Below are 22,922 nucleotides of genomic sequence, written 5' to 3'. Positions count from 1 at the left end.
ATGTGAGTAGATGTTAATAACTTTAAGTAATAAGCAAGGAAAGACTGGAGTAACAAGATTTGGAACTGAACTTGTATATGTTATTGTGAAAAGAATTAAGTAGCATAGCATGTGGAGATACATAATTAATACTGTTTATAAAATGAAAAAAATGCAACATGTGTTACAAGACCATGTAATTTTGCACACAGACATTCTATATTGTGTTCCTCTTTTTCTACAGTCATTACCATGACAATCTGATATGCTTAGCAGTTGCTGACTAAAGGAGACTGTCTCTTCTAGGAGATCCTGGTGTCAGCCAATAAACACAGCAGTCTCATTTGGGCCTAGAAACAAGACATAATATATAAAATGGACAGAATTCTAGCATTTTTCTTCCCATTGGAGAGATTTCTTATGAAGTACTCTGTCCGTTCCTATTTTTAACATTTCTAAATCAGAAGAAAGTTTTGGAGTGGATTTTTTCCTTCAAATTATGATTCTTTCCAGTCCTAAGAGGGAAATTCATAACAATGTAGGCCTACCTAAAGAAACAAGAAAAATCTCAAATAAATAGTCTAACTTTACACCTAAGGGAACTGGAAAAAGAACAGCAAACAAAGCTGAAAGTGAGTACAAGGAAGGAAATAATAAAGATCAGAGCAGAAATAAACAAAATAAAGGCTTTAAAAAAAATACAAAAGATGAGTGAAACCAAAAGCTGGTTTTTTGAAAAGATAAACAAAATAGACAAACCTTAAACCAGACTCATCAAGAAAAAAAGAGAAAGGATACAAATAAGTAAAATCAGAAATGAAAGAGGAGAAGTCACGACTGACACCACAGAAATACAGAAATGTTAAGAAAATACTACTAGCGACTATATACCAACAAATTGGATAATCTGGAAGAAATGGATAAATTCCTAGAAGCATACAATCTTCCAAGGCTGAATCAAGAGGAAACAGAAAACCTAAAGTAACCAATTACTACTAATGAAATAGAATCAATAATCAGCAAGCTCCCAATAACCAAAGGTCCTGGACCAGATGGCTTCACGGGTAAATTTTACCAAACATTCAAAAAAAAATTAAAACCTACTCTTCTCAAATTATTCCAAAATATTCAAGAGGAGGGAAGGCTCCCAATCTCAATTTATGAGGCCACCATTACCCTGATTCCAAAACCAGACAAAGACATTACAAAAAAAGAAAACTATAGGCTAATATCCCTAATGAGCATAGATGCAAAAATCCTCAACAAAATATTAGCAAACCAAATTCAGCAATACATTAAAAAGATCATACACCACGATCAAGGGCATTCTGGTATGCAAGGTTGGTTCAATATTTGCAAATCAATTCACGAGATATACCACTTAAACTAAATGAAAAATAAAAATCATATGTTCATATCAATAGATGCAGAAAAAGCATTTAACAAAATCCAGCGTCCATTTATGGTAAAAAACTCAGCAAAGAGGGAACAGAGGGAACATATCACAACATAACAAAGGCCATATAAGACAAACCCACAGCTAACTTAATACTCAGTGGGGAAAAGTTAAAATTATTCTTAAAATCAGGAACAAGGCAAAGATGTCCCTTTTCACCACTTTTATTAAACATAGTACTTGAAGTCCTAGCCACATCAACCAGACAAGAAAATGAAATAAAAGGTATCCAAATTGGAAAGGAAGAAGTAAAACTGTCATTATTTGTAGATGACATGATACTATATAAAGTAGCAGTATTAATTAATCGACATTAATTAATATTCAGAAATCAGTTGCATTTTTTAAAACCAATAACAAACTATCAGAAAGAGAAATTAAGAAAACATTTACACTTGCATCAAAATAAAATACCTAGGAATACATTTATGTAAGTAAGTAAAAGATCTGTACTCAGAAAATTATAAGACATTAAAGAGAGAACTTAAAGAAGATACAAATAAATGGAAACATATATCATGCTCATATATAGGAAGAATTAATATAGTTAAAATGTCTATACTGCCCAAAGCAACATATAAATTCAGTGCAATCCCTATCAAAATAGAAATGGCATTTTTCATAGAACTAGAAAAAATAATCCTGAAATTTATATGGAACCATAAAAGATCTGAGGTAGATTTCCAATCCTGAGAAAGAAGAAAAAGGTGGAAGTATCACGCTGATATTAAATTTTACAAGGGACAGTAATCAAGACATCATGGTATTGCATAGAAACAGACACATAGTTAATGGAACAGAATAGAGAGCCCAGAAATAAATCCACACCTATATAGTTATTTAATCTATGATAAAAGAAGCAAGAATATACATTGGGGTAAAGACAGCCTTTTAATAAATGGTGCTGGCAAAACTGCACAGATACATAAAAAAAAAATGAAACTGAATCATCTTCTTACACCATGTATAAAAATAAATTCAAAATGGATTAAAGCCTTAAATGTAAGACTTGAAACCATAAAACTCCTAGAAGAAAATATAGGAAGTAAACTCTCAAACATTACCTTTAGTAATATTTTTTACTGATCTATCTCCTCAGGCAAATGAAACAAAAGGAAAAATAATCAAAGGGGACTACATGAAACTAAAAAGTTTTTGCACAGGAAAGGAAACCATCAACAAAATGAAAAGACATCCTACTGAATGGGAGAAGATATTTGCCTATGATACATCTGCTAAGGAGTTCATATCCAAAATTTATTTAAAAAAGAAACTCATACGACTCAACACCAAGCAATCAAAAAACAAACAATCCAATTAAAAAAATGGGTCATTAGCCTGAGTAGACATTTCTCCAAAGAGGACACGGTATGGCCAATAGACATGAAAAGATCCTCCATGTCACTAATCATCAGAGAAATGCAAATTAAAACCACAATCACCTTACACCTGTGGCCATCATCAAGAAATCAACAAACAAGTGTTGGTGAAAATGTGGAGAAAAGGGAACCCTCATGCACTATTGGTGGGATTCCTCAAAAAATAAAAAATAGGAATACCTTATGACCCAGCAATTCCACCCCTGAGTATTTATCCAAAGTAATCGAAAACATTCATTCAAAAAGATATGTGCACCCCTGTGTTTATTGTAGCGCTATTCATCATAGATATGGAAACAACTGAAATGCCCATCAGTGGATGATTGGATAAAGAAATTGTGGTACATTTATACAATGGAGTATTACAGTGCCTTAAAAAAAAGTATGAAATCTTACGATTTGCAATAACATGGATAGACCTAGAGGATATTATGCTAAGTGAAATAAGTCAAACTGAGAAAGACAAATACCATATGATTTCACTTATTTGTGGAATCTAAAGAACAGAATAAACAAACAGAATTAGACTCATTGATACAGAGAACAAATTGATGGTTGATAAATGGGAGAGGTGTTGGGGGGAAGGGTGAGAAAGGTGAAGGAAGTTACAAAATAGTCACGGAGATGTGAAATACAGTATGAGTAATAATAATATATCAGTAGTGTAAAAACTATGTATAGTGTCAGATGGGTACTAGAATTATTGGGGGGATCATGTCATATATTATATAAATGCCTAACCACTACGCAGTATACCTCAAGCTAATATAAAATTATATTGAATGTCAACTATAATTAAAACAAATTTATAGTCACGGGATGTAACGTACAGCATAGGGAATATAGTCCATGGTATTGTACTAGCTATGTACAGTATCAGATGGGTAGTAGACTTGTTGGAGTTATCATTTTGTGAGGTGTGTAAATGTCTAATCACTAGGTTGTTTTGTACAGCTGAAACTAATAAAAAAAATTGTGGTTCTTTCCCATATGATTGAAAACCTTGTCATTTTTATATGTGATAAAATTTCCATAACTGAATATAAAAATGTGGTATTAAGAATTGAAATCCATTTTGATGAAAGGCATCCAATAACCCAAACCATGTTTAATTCTCCATAAACAACAAAAAAAGGATGATCCTTCATGTCATCTCATAGACATATCCTACCGTAGTTTTAAAAATGTAACTCTCTATTCAGCCATGGTGGAACCATCATGCACTCATTCCAAAGTCATAGCTGGAGTGACTGCCAACTTCTGATATCAAGGGGTTTCTCTGATGTTGCAGGGCTTTCAGACTATTTATAAGGGGACAGTATGTAAATAAATATGAAATAACGTAAAAGAACACATTTGTGAAATCATCAGTAGCTTGTGAATGTTAGTGCAGGAGTAATTCAGAGTGAGATGGAATTTCACAGGGTTGATTACTAGTAACAATAAATTCAAAGTCAGTGAAAGAGTCAGTGGACAAGCAGTGGCCGAGAGGAGTGGAGGGTGTGTTCCATACTCCAGAATTGTAGGCAAGAGCTGTGGGTTGAAAATAGTGGTGAGAAAGGGCAAGGATGAGCATGAATATGAGTATCAACACCCATTTAGGGGCCTAATAGGGGTAAATGGTTGATAGAAATAATTGAGTGTTGGTTAGAGTGGCTTAATTTCAATTAATGGTTTCTAATTAGTGTCTAAGGAAAATCATGTTGAAGAGGATAATGTAACAGTTTTTTGGAAGCTGAATTGAAAGAGGGAGAGTCTGAAGCTCAGTGGTGTTGTCAAGGGGTGAAGTGATAAACCTGTGCTATAAAAATGGCCAGGTTGGTAATAAGCTGACTGGTAGGATAAATTTGGAAGCAGCTTCCATATTCAGAAATGTGTCAGGCTCGAGATCCTGGAATATTGGGAGAATAAGGATATGTGGGTATTAGAGAGGAGCTTGGTCAGCAGGGCTGTATTTGACGAGAACGGTAGTTTAGTTTTATAGATGGGTTGTCGTTGGAAAAGCCAAGTGAAGATTCTATGTATTCATCTGATTATATGAATAGTAAAACGATAATTTACAGTAGGTGGGGATGAAAAGATTAGATTCACAGAAAGTGATGGAGGTTTAAAGTCAACTCAGTTTAATAACTTTTTCAACTATGTGCCAGGCCTTGTTCTGGACATGGGAAATACAGCGTAAGCAAAGGCATGTGCTCTGCCCTTGTGGAACTTCTAGCAGAAGTGAATACGTAAAGCTTTGAAAGTAGGGTAGTTCCAAATGGAAGGTAAACATTGCAGGAAGGGAGGAAAGGGCCTTGGTTAGAAATTTGGAATGGCCAGATTTATAGGATAGGATAAAAAACAAGAGTGAATTAAGAATTCTACAAAAGAACAATTGTAATATTATGAAGAGAAGTAGATGTCCCTTTTAGCCTTGGTATTGCTTGTAACATCAAAGGATCAGAAACAAATGTCCATTGGTAGGATAATTTACTTAAAATTGTGAAATACTATGTAACCATGTAAAGTGAAATATCTCTGATGTACATAGTGAGAATGGAAAGTGTGGATGACTGCAGCTGATCTCATATTTATAAAATAAAGAGGATATATGTAAAAGTATACTCACACAAATATACGTGTTTGCATATGTATAGAAATAGGTCAGGAAGCGTAATCACCGAACAGTTGTAAGTAGTGGTGTCGTCTGAGGAGTAAAATCAGGAGGGGTGAGGAACAGGGGTTTTCAATGCTTCATATATTTTTGAATTATTTGTGTTTTATTACAGTGGAAGTGCATTTTTTACAATAGAAATTTATATTAAAATAGTTGTAAATTCACATGAAGTTGTAAGAAACACAGTGTTCCCCTCTCGGACTCTGATAATCAAAACGTGTTGGATCTTCTGTTCTTTTCCCACAGGTCCCTGAGGTTCAGTTCTTTTTTACTTTTTATTTTTTTTTTCTATTTTTCTCTCTGTTGTTTACATTGGATAAGTTCTATTGATCTCCTCTCCTGATCACTGATTCTATTCTCTGCAGTATCCTCTGAACTATTAAGCCTATCCAGTGAGGTGTTTTTTGTTGTTGTTGTTGTTTTCCTGTTCTTATATTTTTCAGTACTATTATTTCCATCTGATAGTTGCTGAGATTGAATACTTTAAAACTTGAATGTAAGCTATCTGGCAGTCAGGGTAAAATAGGAAACAAGAATCATACATCTTCCTCTCTGAGAAGCAGAAACACAGCAATTCTCAGGGATGTCTGAGTTTCCTAGATGGACACTGGGAGACGTTTCTATTTATAGGAGGTGGACTACAGGAGTAGCTCTTGGGATAACTAGCAAGGAGTTTGGAATGTATTTCTGCACATCCCTTGGAGGGGAATGTTATAATCCAAAAGAAAATCTAAATAATTAGTTTCAAATTATAGCCCCAATCACTTCATTCAACAAGGACCATATTACCAGAGGGAAATAGAAAGACATTAATGCATTGGGGAAAGGAGAGGGTTCCAAAGAACCTCTCAGGTCTGAGAGGAAGTAATTACACTGTGATGGTTTAAAGTATGTGGAATAGTGGCTGCCGCCTAAGTAATATCTCAAGGGTGGGGAGGTCCAGTTCATCTTAATTAAGACTCTTCATGGCCAACCATTTCTTTGAGGCATGGATGTCTGTGGGCTTCCTGGCCAGAGTTGCGGAGAAAGAGGGCTCATTGGCAAGTTAGACAGCTGAATGGAATTACTGTATACACTGTCTGGGGAGAGTAGAAATCATTGTTGAAGGCGAACAGCCTGGGGGGTCTGAGCTTTTAGCAGTGGGGGAGATTTAAAAGGAAATCGTGTTGTGAGACTAGGGAGAAAAAATGATTTGTTGAATATGGCTTTTACTGGGTGGCCTTCTGGATGGAATGAGTGGGAAGATTTAATTGGGGATAAGGTCTTTAGGTCATAGTCTACATATACAACTTGGAAACCAAGCAAGGATCATTTCTAAGAAAGTTGAGTATGGTCAGTGATGTCAAAAGTTGGAGAAAACATAAAAAAGCATGAGAATAAATGGGGCAAGGGTGGGAACTGGTGGTGTTACTAAATAGCTCAAACATCCAAGAAAATGGGCTAATGGGAGAATGGGGGCACAGTTGTAGGGAAAACACAGGAGGAAGGAAAAGAAGGACACAGCTAATGCTCTAAGATGAAGTGATCTGTGTATAGTCACCTAGAAATAGTGCATTATCAGAACTATTATTATCAATAAATGTTATCAGGTAAAGGGGATAACTGAAAAATGCCAAAGACATAAATGAAGAAATCCTGGAGTAGGAAGGAAACTGAATACGAAAGCAGAGATATCTCAAAGAGAAGCAAGGTATAGAATCTAGTGCTCTAACAAACTGAATTTTGAATGGCAGACATCTCTCCCTCTGCTATTAAAAGGAAAGGTGAGAATATGAATGTGCAGATGGTATGAAACCCTAATGTGCATAAATTAGAATTTTATTTTTCTATAACTTAATTTCTCTGCAATTTCAATATGATGGTAGAAAACTCAGGCAGTTCAAGGTTGTCTGTCTTCCATTCTCCTGGTCCCCATTCCTCACAGGCTACTGGTGAGGGATCCCTTGCTTCTGTCTGCCCGCTGTTCTATGATTCTTTCCTGACATAGAAATCATGGTTCCACTTTTATGCCTACCAACAGCTCAAGAATCTCTCACAAATGTTTCCGGTACTGTCTGCCTAGATAGATACTCAGACATTCAATCTCTGAAATCATGGTCCTTCCCCAGGCTTCTAACCCAAGAAGCACAGTACACGGCCTCTGGGATTCTGAGTTCTGTTCTCTTTCTCCTCCATCAGTCCTTAGTTTCTTATCTAAAGGTGAAATGGTGACACAGGGTAGGAGGGTGTATGCTACACTCTCGGGGCATTTTGCTGAAATAGTTGTACCTACCTGAGTCCTCACCATTTCTACAAAAGTTTTTGCTTCTATAATCAGCCAAGAATACTGCCTCTTTTTTGGTGAGAGTTGAGAGAGAGCTTTCTGTACGCCATCCCTGAAGCAATGAACATAAAATATCATAGCATCTTGAGTGTGCTGGAGGTGGAGGGAGGCGAAATAAATCAGTTAAAATTTCTAAAATACTGAAACATCACAAATACCAAAGATGAAGAGAATGAGAGAAAGCCACAGTGAATAGTCTTAGTCTTGGTCAACTTAAGTAAATGATGGTGGGGAAGACTGGTAGAGTTAGAGAAAGAGAGAGATGGATAGAAAGAGAGAGAGAAAGTTGAGAAGTTGATGGTTAATAAGACTATTGGCTGAAGTCTATTTGAAGCCCCATTTAAGAAGCAAAAAACAGCATATGTAGAGGAAAACTAAACCTGATCATTGCTATGTCAGGCATGTAAAGGGGCGTGAAGAGTTTATAGCCCTATAAAAGATAGTAGAGAAGTAAATGATTATCACAGTTAACCTAGGGTGGTAAATAGAAGCCTTATGTTTTTGAGTAAGGAACACATCACTGAACTTGGAAGTAAAGCAAAACACATAATGAGGAAGTAAAGATAGAGGATAGCAGGCTATCAGAAAGGGGAAGTTTGAAACCATGGGATTGGAGAGGTCATAATTTCATATTGCTTTTCCATATTCTAATTGTCATCTCTTATCTAATGGGTTTTAACCTCAAGTAACAAGACTCTAATGAATGTCCCTAACTTGATGGTCTGGAAATGAAACCATGCACAGAAAGTACCAATTCTCTTCTTTTCATTATATGTTGGAAAAAAGAAAAAAAAAGTCAAAGACTTTATAAAGCAAAGAGTATGACTTTGGAGTCATGAGACATAGTTTCAAATGCAGACTCAGTCTCTTCTGTGTGATATCAGATGAAGGAATAATTATATTTCCATGACCATTTGGTTGAGAGATTTAAGTAAGATTATGATCAGGTACTTAACATGGGATCCTGAACATAGCAAGAGCTCTATAAATATAATTCACTTTTCCTACACCTTCATTTATTCAACAAATATTTTTAGAGCAGCAAATTTTGTGCCACAGAGAATGTATAAGTCAGCATAGGCCACATTATGCTGCAGTAATGAAGACTCCTCGAATCTCTGTTGCTTAAACACAACAAAAGTTCACTTCTCTCACTAACTCAAAATCTGCTGCATGTTTAGGTAACTTCACAGGTCAACTCTTATGTAGCAATTCAAACTGCCTCACTCTTTTAAACTAACCGTATTAGGTTAAAACAAGACTTCTGTAAGGATCACTGCAGCAGAGACCGTGCTATACAGAACTGCTCTTGGATATTTCTACCTAGAAGTGACACACATCAGGCAGCTTGCAATCCATTGGTCAGAACTAGGCTTGTCGCCTTCCCTACTTCAAGAGGATGAATGTGGAGTCTTCTGTGTGCCAAGAATGAGAGAAGAACCAGATATTGACAAACACAAGAAATGTGCGCCACTACTTGGCAAGGCACTGGGTACTTAATAGTGAACAAACCAGACATCATTTATCTTTCCCTCATGGAGCTGTCAATCCAGAGTGATGTGCTGCTGGGAAAGCTATAGCATCTGTAAAGAGCCAGGTTTCTGCCAAGGTAAGGCAAGTAAATAGATCAAAGAGATTGCATTCAGTCAGTACAAAGTTATATGGGAAAATAGGAAAGGGTAACTGTTGAGTACAAGTGACAAGTATGGAGAACTTAGCAATCTTCAATAAATATTTACTGACTGAATGTTAAGTGAGGAATAAGAAGAAATTTAGCTCTAAAAGCTAAATGGGAAAGGCAACAGAGAGAGAACAGATATAGGAAGAAAAACACATGGAAACAGTTTATGCTTTTCAAATGTTCTGAATAATATTTGGGAATAAAAGCTGTTCTTGCTATATCTGCTGCTTCCAGTAAGCCTGAAATATTTCTGCGCTGGTCTCTTCTACCATACTTGGGCTGTGGAGGAAGGAGTTCCCAGCCAGACTCTTTCATTCTTACCTAGTCAAGAATGTAGGAATTGCAGAAAGCTTGGACTCTGACTCATCTTCTAGAATGTTTTATGCTGAATGAAGTTTGCTTGTTGGGCAGCTGTCAAATGTAGGGGGTCAGGGGAAATGCGGAATTATGCTACTATAAACACTGAAAATGTTACAGAATTATGCAAACATCCTATGAATATAAAATTTGAATTTATATTTAAAATGAATTTACATAAAAAGTGTTAAAAAGTGATAGAAAATGTGAAGAAAATAAACATTGACAATGCAACCTCTAGAGATAAACCATGTTAACATTTTGGTCTAGTTCATTCCAAACATTTTTCTAGGCACACATTCATTTGTCTCACAAAACAGATCATATAATACATAGTATTCTGTCACCTCCCTTTTACTAAACAGTATTTCTTGACTATTTTTCTATGTCAAGAAATACCCTTCTACAATATTATTCTTAACGGTTGCATAGTGTGGCATCATATGTATGTGTCAAGTTATATTTCCTTATCATCCCTTTAAGTTATTTACAGCTGGTTGCTATTATAAACAATGCTGTTATGAATGTACTCTGAATGAATTTCTGTGCACCTCTTTATTTTACAGGGTAACTTTTTGAAATTAGAATTACTGGGGCAAAATTATATATATTTTAAGTCTTATTATGTACATTACCAAATTGCCCTCTAAAATATTATTTCAGTCTACATTCCTACCAGCAATGCATGAGAGCAGAAGAGTGTTTAGGGGGCCCCTAAGTCTACCAGTGTGGTTATAGAGAATGGAATATATTATGAAATGTGTGTTTAATCTTGACAGTTGTTGGCAGATCGGGCACTAAATATATTATTTTTAAGTCTCCCATCTTATATTTAATGCTTTATGCTAAAATCATAAATATGAGAGCTTCACATTAGATTTCTTAGAAAGAAATTTAAGACAGATTCACATACTCTGTGAAATGGGTTTATTAATAACATGGATGCTGGCATAAGCTCTATGGATGATACCTAAAAAGAGTTCCTCACGTGACAGAAAATACTGAGCTTTGCCACGGACATATCCATGCCTTGATACATGACTGTGGCTAAACACTTGTGCACATATTTAATGGTTTTTCTGAATGCTAGACAATTTCCCATTTTTCTAAAGAGAAAACTGAGAGCATTTTTCAGCTAAATTGACTATGTAAACTTTGTGGGACATAGAAGAAATAGTCAGTTGTCTACTTAAAATATGCAGCCTACTAATCTAGAAATAAATAATATTGTAAAGCACATAGCATGTAGAATGTTTTTGGAAGCATTGCTCTTTTCCCACCCTTACATTTCACCAAGCAGCTTTAATCCAACGTCCCTTCCCATGGAATCGTGACATCGGAATGTTGCCACCTTTTCAGGCACCTGGCATGTTTCCATCACCTGTCATCTGGAATTCAGTCTGAGCAGTTTGAGGTGCAAGACTTGTGAAACTGTATATGATGGCATCACTGGAAATCTTTTCCCCATCTGTAAAAACCCACTTACCACTAATGATCTCCAGTAACCATGATTACCTTTTTTAGTGATATTTAAAATACTTGTTTTCAACAACATCCAGCACTTTGAATTGTTAGGTCATGTCTCCCAAAATAACTACTAACTCAGTATTAAATTCCTTTGCTTCCATTTTTACCAATCCCATCCAGCGAATGACTACTAAAACCATCTAAAACTCTCATCAGTGCATGCTGTTTCAGGTTAAAGCAACATCCCTAAACAGTACTTTTTTCAAAATAAAGTAATTGAGAAAATACCTAGCATTATGAGAGACATCATGATGACTTTAGTATAAAATGTCTCCTTTTCTCAGGATAAGTTTGAGGACTAAAAAATCTCACCTTATATTTGTCCATATATTACAGTTTAAACAAAAAGAGGAGCTTCATAGAAATATCTTTTGTGTTCTTATGCAAAGTGACTATTGAATATGAAAGCTTTTGTCCACCCATAAAAATACCTAAAAAAACACAGTAGGACTGTAATGCATATATCTCATATAGAAACACTGGAAATATAGGTGCGTAAGGCCTACTGCTTTGAAAATACATTGGGATCTTTTAAGAACTACAGCTTCTACCCGATTAAACCTCCTCCCCACCCACATCTATTTTTACCTTCATACAAAACAAACAAACAAAAACCAGCAGGAAATATTTAGAATAGATATTCCCTTGGGGATCCATAACCAAAAATTTTGAAAGTCAAATGGAAAAATTCTTTAAACATGCATGGCTACATTTCCCTATAGTGTTACTCCCTCTGTAAGATATATTGTTTCCATTCTTTTCATTCAAGTATCTCCAAGCAAATCAGACTAAAAGAGCATATTACAGAAAAGTGGCAGCTATTTGATTAATACCGTTGGAGGTAGCATATGGCATAGTCTTTACTTTCAAATTCTTCTGAGCCTTTGTTCTTGCCCGCAGCAGTGGTGTATGTGAGAACTATCCAAAAACTTCCCCATGGTACATGTATGTAATCCGCATCATCTTAAAAAGGGAGGAGCACTTTTCCATTGCATTCTTTATTATTTGAAATAAAGCAAACAGAGGTATAGAGTTTAAAATAGTTACTGAATTCTAATTCTGTAAGAATTTACAATTTCTTGAGATTAGAAATGCCGCTTTAAAATGTTAATCAGAAGATGCATTTGTTTTAATTCTTGATACTGAAAATATTGACTGAATTGTGAATTAACACATTTAGGGTTGCAGATGTCATTTTTCATGAGATTTCCTGAATGATGTAATTTTCATATTTCATATAGCAGTTTGATCAATTTACAGATTTATTTTACATAATTAGTTGGTAAATGAGGAATTCAATTGCTGATATATAACTATTTCTCTGTAATATAGAAAATGAGTTAAAATTCTGAATTATAAATAAAAAACAAATATTTTTCAAGACATCTGGTCCACATCTGTCTGAAATAAGATAATTTAAAACAGTGTAATTAAATGCAAGAAATACTGGAATATTCACACCTTAAAATGTAAAAAAATAACTCATTCCATTTTAATGTGATTTCTTAAATTGGTGAATTTTTAAAAATTTTAATGTCCTTTAGCATCTCATTCTGTCATTACAAAGAAGACTGACAAGCTAAATAAACAAAAATAATCCATGTTTTTCAAAGCGTCTACTAAATGAATTATCTGTATTACTATTATTCTTTTATATGTCGACTAACCTCCACTCCTAAGTTAATACTCAGTGGACTTAGACTCAGGCCTACCCCTTCTTGATGTAGTTATAATTCTCCATTCAAGTATTTTACATAAGAGATTAGTGAGAGAGTCTGTGATCTCACTCCCTAAGTTGTGTGTTCCTTGTGGACACAAAGGGTCTCCGTAAATGTGAGAGGAAGGTATTCACACTCGTGGAAATGAAAAAGCATCTTTGGTATAGTCTCATGATTAACAGAGAATCATCCCATGAAGACTGGTCTTTTCTTTTGTTAAAAACCTGTGTTAAGTGAAAAATTAACCATATTAGGAAAAAGGAAAATACACTAGACTTTCTATACTCTAACCAGAAAAAAACTGTAAAAAACATGATAGATTTCTCCTTTAGTATTTTTGGCTGCAGAGCCTTAAGACTTCGATAGGACTGGATTTTGATTCCTGACAGAGAAATTGTATTTATGAAGAAAGAAACAACTCAGTGCTGATGCAACAATAGAAGGTGATAGGGGGAATCTCTGCTTGCATGTCTGTGGCTCTCCTAACTAAAATAGACCATGAAAGGAATTGATGCTGTAAAAAGTGGAAACACTTCTCCTAACGCATGCTGTAAAGTATCACAAGTTATATTTTTTGTGTTTATTTCCAGGGAACATGATAAAGATCCAGAGAGTTTTTTTAAGGTATTAATGCATCTTAAGGACTTAGGACTCAATTTCCATGTATCTGTCCTTGGAGAAACCTTCACAGATGTCCCAGGTATCTATTTTGAATTTTCTAATGTGTATTTTTATAGATGATTTAAGCTCTACAACTTAAGTATTAATTTCCATGTTTTCCTTTGTTCGAATAATCAAGATGAGCACTGTTAACCAAAACATTATACAATAGCATTAAAGTGGGATTCAATTAAAAAAATACTTCAGTAAGCATTCTTTGACTTAAGTTGAGAACGTGAAGTCATCTCTTTTATCAAATATACTTTATATGGTGCATCTTGATGTAAATAAAATATATTGCTTTAGACATCTTAACACTTAAGGAAAGTGGGAATTTGTAATTGGATATATACCTCTCACCTCTGGGGTCACTGGCTTGAATCCTACCCACACTGGTAATGGCTGAAATGCATTACCATCTGTTAGGTGGCCTGTGTAAAGCATTTTGGCGTCAAACTTGTAACATGGAGTAAACCACAGCCCGTATCATAGTTATCATTGGTCCATCCCTTTTTAATGAACTTGAGAAAACTAGCAAAAATCCTAAGCACTTAAGTGTTCATATTTTTTAAGCTTTGGGTGTTCAGCATTTTGTTTTTAACTTCAAATACACAGACAGCAAAAGTTCAGAAATGACCTCTGCTATCGTGCATTATGACTTTTAAAGACCACTTAAAATTTACCCTCACTTAGCAAGTACTTCTTGATTCTGGTTCAATGCTAAGAACTACACCCAGCCTGTGCCCCAGTAGCCTCAGCTGATATGGTTCATCTTCTGCTCTGAGCGCTTATGGATACCAACCTTTCTTCATTTCCTCTAAGGTTCCAGGCAGGTTCCTTAGATCTTTGGACATTGGCCTGTTTGTTTCTCTTTTATCCTTTTCTTCTTAGCTCAGGGGCATTTTCTTTCAGTATGTTCTCACATCACCCTATACTTTCATTCCGTGGTGCTTACCTCAGTTTCTAATCATGTGTACTTTTTTTTATCTCATCCCCCCGCCCTCTCAAACACACATGCACACACACACTAGAATGTTGGTGCTTTGAGAACCGGGATTATATCTATCTTATTCCTCACTGTGCCCCAAAGCCACGTGCAGTGCCTGCCTGACACAGTGCTGGAACTCAATGAATATTGTATGGTAAGGATAAGGTAAACTCCCTGCCTTCAAGCAATTTATAGTTTCGTTGAGGAGGGAACATGTGTACATAAGCACAGGAAACAGAGAATGAAACATAAGATAATATAGTTATATATTAGTACTGACATATGTGGCTTAGAGTGGAGCGTTTACTGAAGACTTAGCACTTGCATAGCCAAAGGATTAGGATATTCCCACAGCAGAAACATGGCCAAAGCATATAGAAGCAAATATTTCAGACATTGTGTTTTAAATGAGAGAACAATTTCAGTAATTAGTGCTATGAGATCACTAATGTAAGCAGAATAGGAGATTCTGCCCACAGACCTGAATAAATAATTAACAGGTACCATACATAGGTCGGGTAGGACCAAAGTATGGAGGAGCTTGGTAGCCAAAGTAGATTAGGTAAAGCTAAAAAATAAGGAGCCTAGATCTTGGACAGGGAAGAAATATTGTAAGACTTGTACTTTAGGAAGGTTTATCTTGCAATGATTTGGAGGCAGAGTCTCAGTAAGACTATAATGGGGACCCAAGTGTGGTCTGTGAGGTAGCGGCTGAAAGATTAGTGACAGGGCTCTGTGAGAGAGAGATCTCAGGGAAACACAGAAAAGAATTTGGTAGATCGATGGCTATAGAGAAAGAAGGAAGGCAAAAATCGGCTCATTTGCAAAGCTGCTGAGTTCAGTTTTGTTTGTGCCAGTTTTGAGGTGTTAATCCATGGACTGAGAAGAGTGGCTGGAGGGTAGCCCTTAGCAGAGGTTCCTTAGCCAGTGTAACTGTTGGGTAGTGTTAGGCCACCACTGCAAAGAATACCAGGATTTTACTCAAAGGGTCAGCCATGTTTTTGAGTTCACAGTCTCCCTCCCACATAGTATTAACATTGAGCTATTTAGTGCATGTGAAGTGGGGAGCAGTTGGGAACCCAAGTATGGAATGCCTAGGAATTACAGGCCCAATCTTATTACTCACTTTGGCTTCACTTCAACACATACTTTTACTGAGTACTATGGAAGGGGGATTCCACAGTGAACAGGACTCAGTCTCCACCTTCAGGGAGCTCTGCCATGGGGAGACATTTATATATAATTAACAGGTACCTAGGATGCTGTGAAATAGTTACGGAATATGGGGGAAGCCCATAGGAAGGGGCATCGTATTATCAACGTACATGCTTCTGTTACTTCCCAGTCTCGCCAGGGCTTCTTTCTGCTTTCGCATCTGGTCCATCTCTGTCATTGCAAATGTGATTGACTCTTCTTTTATGGCTACAATACCCCATCTTGCACATAGGAGAAGCCCAAGTTGTAGAATGGTGATTGAGCCTGATAACTTTCCAGGTTATGCTCCTAGAAAGCCACTTTGCCAGTCTTTACTCCGGAGGTTTCCTAGCAGGCCATTATGTGTAACTTCAGCCATTCTTATCCCCATTCTGGTTTATTTAACTAACACTGTATGCCAGGCATTGTTCTAAGCCTTGTTCTAAGCATTGCTCTCCATTATTCTCAGGTGAGGAAATTGAGACATAGAGATATTAAATAAGGTTACACAGCTAGGTAGTGCTTCAACCACTATTGTAGAATAATGCAATTTACATGCCATATCAGGTATATGGAAATCTACCTTGAAACAATTTCCAAATACTAGAGAGTTAGTGAATGAGAATAGAAAACCCTAAGACTTAAGGAAGTTCTAAGTAGTTTTATATTACATTTCCTGTTTTAATATAGGTCACCGTGATTTAACATAAACCTATTTTTCAATATTTTTCTCGTCTTTCAGCCCTTACGAATCAGTCAGAATTAGCTAAGTTATGCTAAGCTAACAGATGACCTTAAAATCTCAGTGGATAAAACATGGAAGACTTGGGCCGGCCCGGTGGCTCAGGTGGTTGGAGCTCCGTGCTCCTAACGCCGAGGGCTGCTGGTTCGATTCCCACATGGGCGAGTGGGCTCTCAACCACAAGGTTGCCGGTTCCATTCTTCAACTCCTACAAAGGATGGTGGGCTCTGTCCCCTGCAACTAAGATTGAACACGGCACCTTCAGTTGAGCTGCCGCTGAGCTCCCAGATGGCTCAGTTGGTTGGAGCACGTTCTCTCAACCACAAGGTTGCCGGTTCGACTCCGGACGCAAGTGATGGTGGGCTGTGCCCCCTGCAACTAACAGCAGCAACTGGACCCGGAGCTGAGCTGGGCCCTCCACAACTCAGATTGAAGGGACAACAACTTGACTTGGAAAAAATCCTGGAAGTACACACTGTTCCCTCAGTGAAGTCCCGTTCCCCTTCCCAAATGGAATCTTAAAAAAAAAAAAAAAAAAAACACGGAAGATTTATTTCTCATTCATGCTATATGTTTATTGCATGGTTACTCAGGGACCCAAGCTTACAGAGACACCTCAGCTAGTACCATCTCAAACATTGCCAGTTACCATGCCAGATGAAAGAAAAAGCTAGGAGGTTCTCCGCCTATCAATTCAGTGCTCTGGCCTAAAAGTAGCATGGGGTTCCACTAAACTCATTGGCCAGAACTTGTTGCAAGGTGCTGTCCAACCATAAGGGGGGCCAGAAAATGCAACCCTGCTTTGAGCCCAGAATTTAGTGGAGCAGAAATATTTGGGGAACTGTACAATTGACCACCATAGCTCTTTAATATGCATCATGGATCTGCAGGTCATTAGAGAAAAAAACCAAGCCTATGCAAAATGTCTGAGACAGTCTATCCTGGTTGACTAAAGAACTCTTAACAAATATTAAAGTATGGCCTGCAGTCTTCTTGCTAGAGACAACCAAGCTGATGTCTGTCTGAAGACATATCTAGCAACCATGTCCCATAAGGAAGAGCAGATATGAAGTTAAGTTGGTTTCTGTGAGAATGGAGTTAATTATCACTTACAGGTGAACTGGCATTTTGGAAAGTTTATAGTGTCAATCAGAAGTGGTTTTGCCCTCCACCCCAAGGGAACATTTGGCAATATCGAGAGACATTTTGGTTGTTATAATTTTGGGGGGGAGGGTGCTACTGGCACCTCATGGGTAGAGGACAGGGATACTGGTAAACATCCTACAATACACAGGACAGCCCTTCACAACAAAGAAATGTACAACATAAAATGTCCATAGTGCCAAGAATGAGGAATTTTGATTAATGGAAATTGAAGTCAAAAGATCAGGTTTGGGACAGGATCCTTTAGCTTTCTAGGTTAACCTCAGTCAATCCATGTGTACAATACAAAGGAGGAAATGGGGAAGAGGAATACCAGTAAGAAAACTACCTGCCTTGTCCACTTCAGTGAGTTATAATGAAGATTTCTGCACAATTGGATAATTTGGGGCAAAGTGCTTTCTAAACTACTATGCAGATTTTATTATAAGACTCGTGTACTTCACTCAGAGTTTGCATATGGACTGAGTCTTGAATGTGTTTTGGATCCAAAGAGGACATTAACAATGCTGAACCTTAAAAGTTCATTCTCGCCATTATTTTAATTACTTTTAATCTGGAAAATTGGAAGGTCATTCTGCTACATAAAGTATCCTCAGACTCCATGTTACAAATGAGCCAAAAAGCTGAGACGCTCCTCAATGCAAATATTTTAGTTTTGGCCAGTTTTCACAACAGGGTCACATTGTTAGCCCTTGAGATGGTTCTTTAAAAAAAAAAAAAGCAAATGCTGAAGATATCAAATCAATGGAATGTGTTTGTATACTTAATAATTTCCCACAAATGATAATTCTAAACAAAATATTTTTTTCTATAAAGAGCCAAAAACCTTACATCAGGATTCTTTCCTACTGCAGACATGGTGGGAGAAGCAGTTTTCGCTTTAGGCATTGGGGGGGGTGGGGAGGTGGGGACAGAAAGGTTGCAAGGGAAGTAAAAGCCTGAACTACAGTTTTGGCAGATAGAACTCTTTCTGATTCACCTTTAATTTGAGGTTAAGAACAGTATGTGGAGGGCTTCTGGTTAGTATCTGGCGTGACAATGGTTATTACTGTGATCTTGGCATATTCCTGATCCTTAGCTCTGGAGTCAAATGTTGGATAATTATATAACATTTTCCTTTCCTCCCATCTCCCTTTTCACTCAGCTCCCAGCTACAATCTCATTTTCAGCAGAGCAGCTACACTAAGGAAAAAATAATGGAAAGGTTCTAGGAACCCAAAGAACTTATATCACATTAACATAAAAGTATACATTTTTGCTACAAGGGGAGCCCAGCAGAAGGAAAGCCATTAATATATTGATCAATGTTGAATCATAAGATGGTTATATATGAGATGAAATAAGTAAGATTGAATAAACTCATTCTCTCTAAACCATCCCATTCCCCAAACCTATTCCTTATCTTTTAATTTTTTTCTTAATGTTATTGCTATCTACTCATTCCCCTTACATAGTAGTATTTCCTGAGCCCCTTTTATGGTCTGGCACCATATTGTGGATACCAATAAGAGAAGACTATGGTTCCTCCCCTCTAGAATGTTCCTCTCTGGGAAGCAAAAAATGGTTTTATAATTACATTTCATTATACCATACATACCCTTGTTTATATTGTAACAATTTCATTAATTTTGAATACATTATTTCATAACCCTTACTATAATCTAGTTACTAAATAATCCAACAAGTATTAACATCACCATTGTATAGCTGAGGAAAATGATTTATATGGGTTCCATTTAAGTAGCATGGACTTGAAGTAGTTTGTCAGTAAACAAAGCCACCTTCACATTATTCTTAGAAATAGACATATAGTCACTTCTCCAAGAATATGATTGGTGAAGTCAGTTTCCCAAGAATCTGATTTAAATCTGAAGTCTTCTGTCTCCCAGTCCTTTGCTGTAGAAAACAACAAAATATAATGGCAAATTAAGGAAGATTTGAATAAATGTAGACATACTTGCTCCTGACAGCAAAGAATAAATACTATAATAGAAATGACAATATCTCTTAAGATAATTTATAAATTTAACAAGATTCCAATTAAGATGCCAGAATATATGGTGATGGAAGGAGAACTGACTCTGGGTGGTGAACACACAATGTGATATATATGATGTATTACAGAACTGTACACTTGAGACCCATGTAATTTTACTAACCATTGTCACCCCAATAAATTTTAATTTAAAAAAAAAGATGCCAGAATATTACTTTATGTATCTGCACGAGTAGTTCTAAAATTCATGCAAAATAAATAAATGGAAGAATATCAAACAAATCACTCACAAAAGAAGAATGAAGAAAAACATGCCCTACAGATTCAAAACATGTATAAAGTGATAACTTTTAAAAGAGTATTTTACAGATTCAAAAACATGAAAGTGGAAAAATGGACAAGAAGAGAATTCAGAAATAAATCCAACTTGTGTATAAATTTAACATCCAACAAACTTAGGATAACCGAATTTAATATACTTATTATCCCAGCTCTAAAATATAATATGTCTTAATGAAAACAAGACACAGAGTAAAATAAATAACTTCTATGCAATAAACAAAACAAAAAATTCATGTAGGAAATTAAGAATAGATTTTAAATATATATTACAGACAAAGGCTTGCAGAACATCAGCATATTATAAGTGCAACAACTTACTGAACTCTTGCTCTGTGCCAAGCACCAGAGTAGGCCTTTTACTCTGCTATCTCATTTTATATCACAACTGTCTTCCCAGTAAGTACAATTGCTATCTTCTATGTATGGACAAAGACACTAAGGCTTAAGTTAAATAACTTGCCCAAGGTCCCACAGCTAATAAACAACAGAGGTGGTGATACCTGAAGAAATAAATACTAAGTCAAATTTTAGGGGGGAAAAATCTTTAATTTTGCCGGTAATGAAACAAGTGCAAATACAAAGAATGTATGAGAGAGCAGTTGCATTGACCAAAGCAATGCAAGTAAAGGCATATCCTAAGACTGCCTATAAGGAAACATCTGCCTGTGCGGTGACAGCAATGTAAATTATTTTTGCTGAACCATGTAAGTTACTATATCTTTTGTTTGACTTAAGAATTTTACATCAGAGAATGAATCCCATGGAGATAATTTCCATGCTTCGTTCTCATTTCTGTTGCCTCCTTCCCAGTTGTTGCCCTTATCTTCTGGGACCTTCAATCCTACAAAGGCTTCAGATCAGTCTCCAGGCCTCTGGACATTTTGATATTCAATTCATCCACTTACTGTTATCAGGTCATCCAAGAAGAGAATTGCAATAGTATAACAATAGTAATAGGAATGGGTCTCACAGGTTTTCTGCAGGATGAACTTAAATTTCCTTTATAGCAAATGAGGTTCTTCAAACTCCGACCCCAACCTAATCCCTCATGATTTCCAGTTTTCTCTGCCATTTCCTGAATACTTCTGTGCATTTACCTACATTCATGTCTTGTGTGATTTGTTGCTTAACTTCTTCTCCTCGCTCTACATAGCCACATGCATACCCTTTCTCCTCCTGGAGAATCCCAGCTGCAGAGGTGCGTCTTGTCCTGTCATCCGCTGCCACCCCCCTACCCTCTCTCCTCCCCACCCCGTGCGCGTGCTCACGCGTGCACACACACACACACACACACACACACACACACTTTCCCTTCTCTTCTTAATTGCTCACAGCACCCAGATTCATTCCATCAGTTAAAAAGCACATATCCCTCTGCACTGTGGTCAGTTGCCACTTGGCTGCCAGAAGGGGCCGTGGTGTAACTGAACGGAAGGTGCTTTGTGGGTAAAGAGGGCAGCTGCTTACACAGAAATCCTCCACAGGGCGAAGTAAGCGTTACTCCCAGTTAGCGGGGCAAGCTCCGCTGGCGCGGATCTCATGGGTGCCCCTGACAAGGGCGATGTTCCCATTCAAAACCTGAGACGATCTCGTTTCCTTTCTCAGGAAAGGTTTATTAATTCTGCCGCTGCCCTTCCCTCCCAAACGCTCATGAGACTCACCAGACACAAGGTACTAGTAACAGCTGACTCCCATTCCTCAGTGTGTCCTGTGAGAATCCGTCTTTTTCCCCTGATCACTCCCAGACATACCATCCTCTGGCAGGCCTAAACTTCAGGCCTGCTTCAGGTCTACTCCTGTATGTAGTTTCTGTAAGTGAAATACTAATCTTTTATACTGAAACCAGAAAAGTCAGAGCAACCCTTAAGGCAACATCATTTATCCATCCTACTAGGGGGAAGACCAGGAAGATAATATGTTCTGGAACACAACTCCCAAAACATCTCTCAGGAAATTGTTCTCAGAAGTTATATCTATGAAAATATTGCTGAGGAAAAATGCTCTTTCATTTTCATAAACTGTCCTCAAAGTGTATAGGACATGTGCACTTGGGAAGGACACAAGGAAATTGATAAAATGAATTAAGTAATGAATGAGAAAAGGTCAAGACATTGATAGATAATAGAAAATCAGGAAGAGACCCTAATTTTAAAAGTTTGTATATGTATATATGACTATGGGTTGATAGATAAGAGGTCTCTTAGAGTGTGGCTGTTATACATTGCTTTTGGTATTTTATCTTTTTAATTCCGATAGTTGTAGATGGTCATGATTTGGATTGTGGTGTGGTCACAATAATATTTACCCCAAGAAGGGGCTGTGGTGGAAGGCCTGCCTGTTTTACAAACTCGTTTTTCCTGCCATGCCTATCAGAACAGCAGCCTCTAACAGAAAGCAGCCCAACGGGGAGTGAATATGTGGAGCCCACTAGTGAACTTTTCCAGCTAGATCTCTACTTGCCTAAATTGTCATATTTGTGAAATAGAAACCATCCCAGATATGTGGTGTACCTGAACACTATCCTGGAATTTAGAAGGCTCGGGGTCTAGTTACAGCTCTGCCACCTAGCCATGTCACCGCTTTTAGCCTTAGCCTAATCATTCGTAAAGTCATTCAAAAGAGGTGAGCACTAGAAAGGAACTTGGCGATTAGGTTCTTTTAAAATGGGGTGTATATCCCCATTCCAGAGGGATTTCACAGAGTGACACTTACTGAAATTTGGATTGTGAAAATAATAAGTGTAAAATCACGCACTTT

At 36.9% G+C, this 22,922-nt stretch overlaps 1 protein-coding gene across 11 annotated transcripts in view; it reads left to right on the top strand.

The window, feature by feature from the left end:
* The window catches only part of QTMAN (queuosine-tRNA mannosyltransferase), a 363,467-nt gene that overhangs the window by 323,981 nt on the left and 16,564 nt on the right, over positions 1–22,922 (top strand). For all 11 annotated transcript variants that reach the window (XM_074335850.2, XM_074335875.2, XM_074335844.2 and 8 more), the window contains one exon: positions 13,670–13,779. In XM_074335850.2, the coding sequence (XP_074191951.1) occupies positions 13,670–13,779 (110 nt within the window). The remainder of the gene's footprint in view (positions 1–13,669; positions 13,780–22,922) is intronic.

This window comes from Rhinolophus sinicus, chromosome 17 (genome assembly GCF_057876585.1).
Source record: "Rhinolophus sinicus isolate RSI-liver-muscle chromosome 17, RSI-T2T, whole genome shotgun sequence".
Lineage (NCBI taxonomy): Eukaryota > Metazoa > Chordata > Mammalia > Chiroptera > Rhinolophidae > Rhinolophus > Rhinolophus sinicus.
Note: the sequence above shows the minus strand (reverse complement) of the source record. Positions and strands in the feature narration are given on the sequence as shown.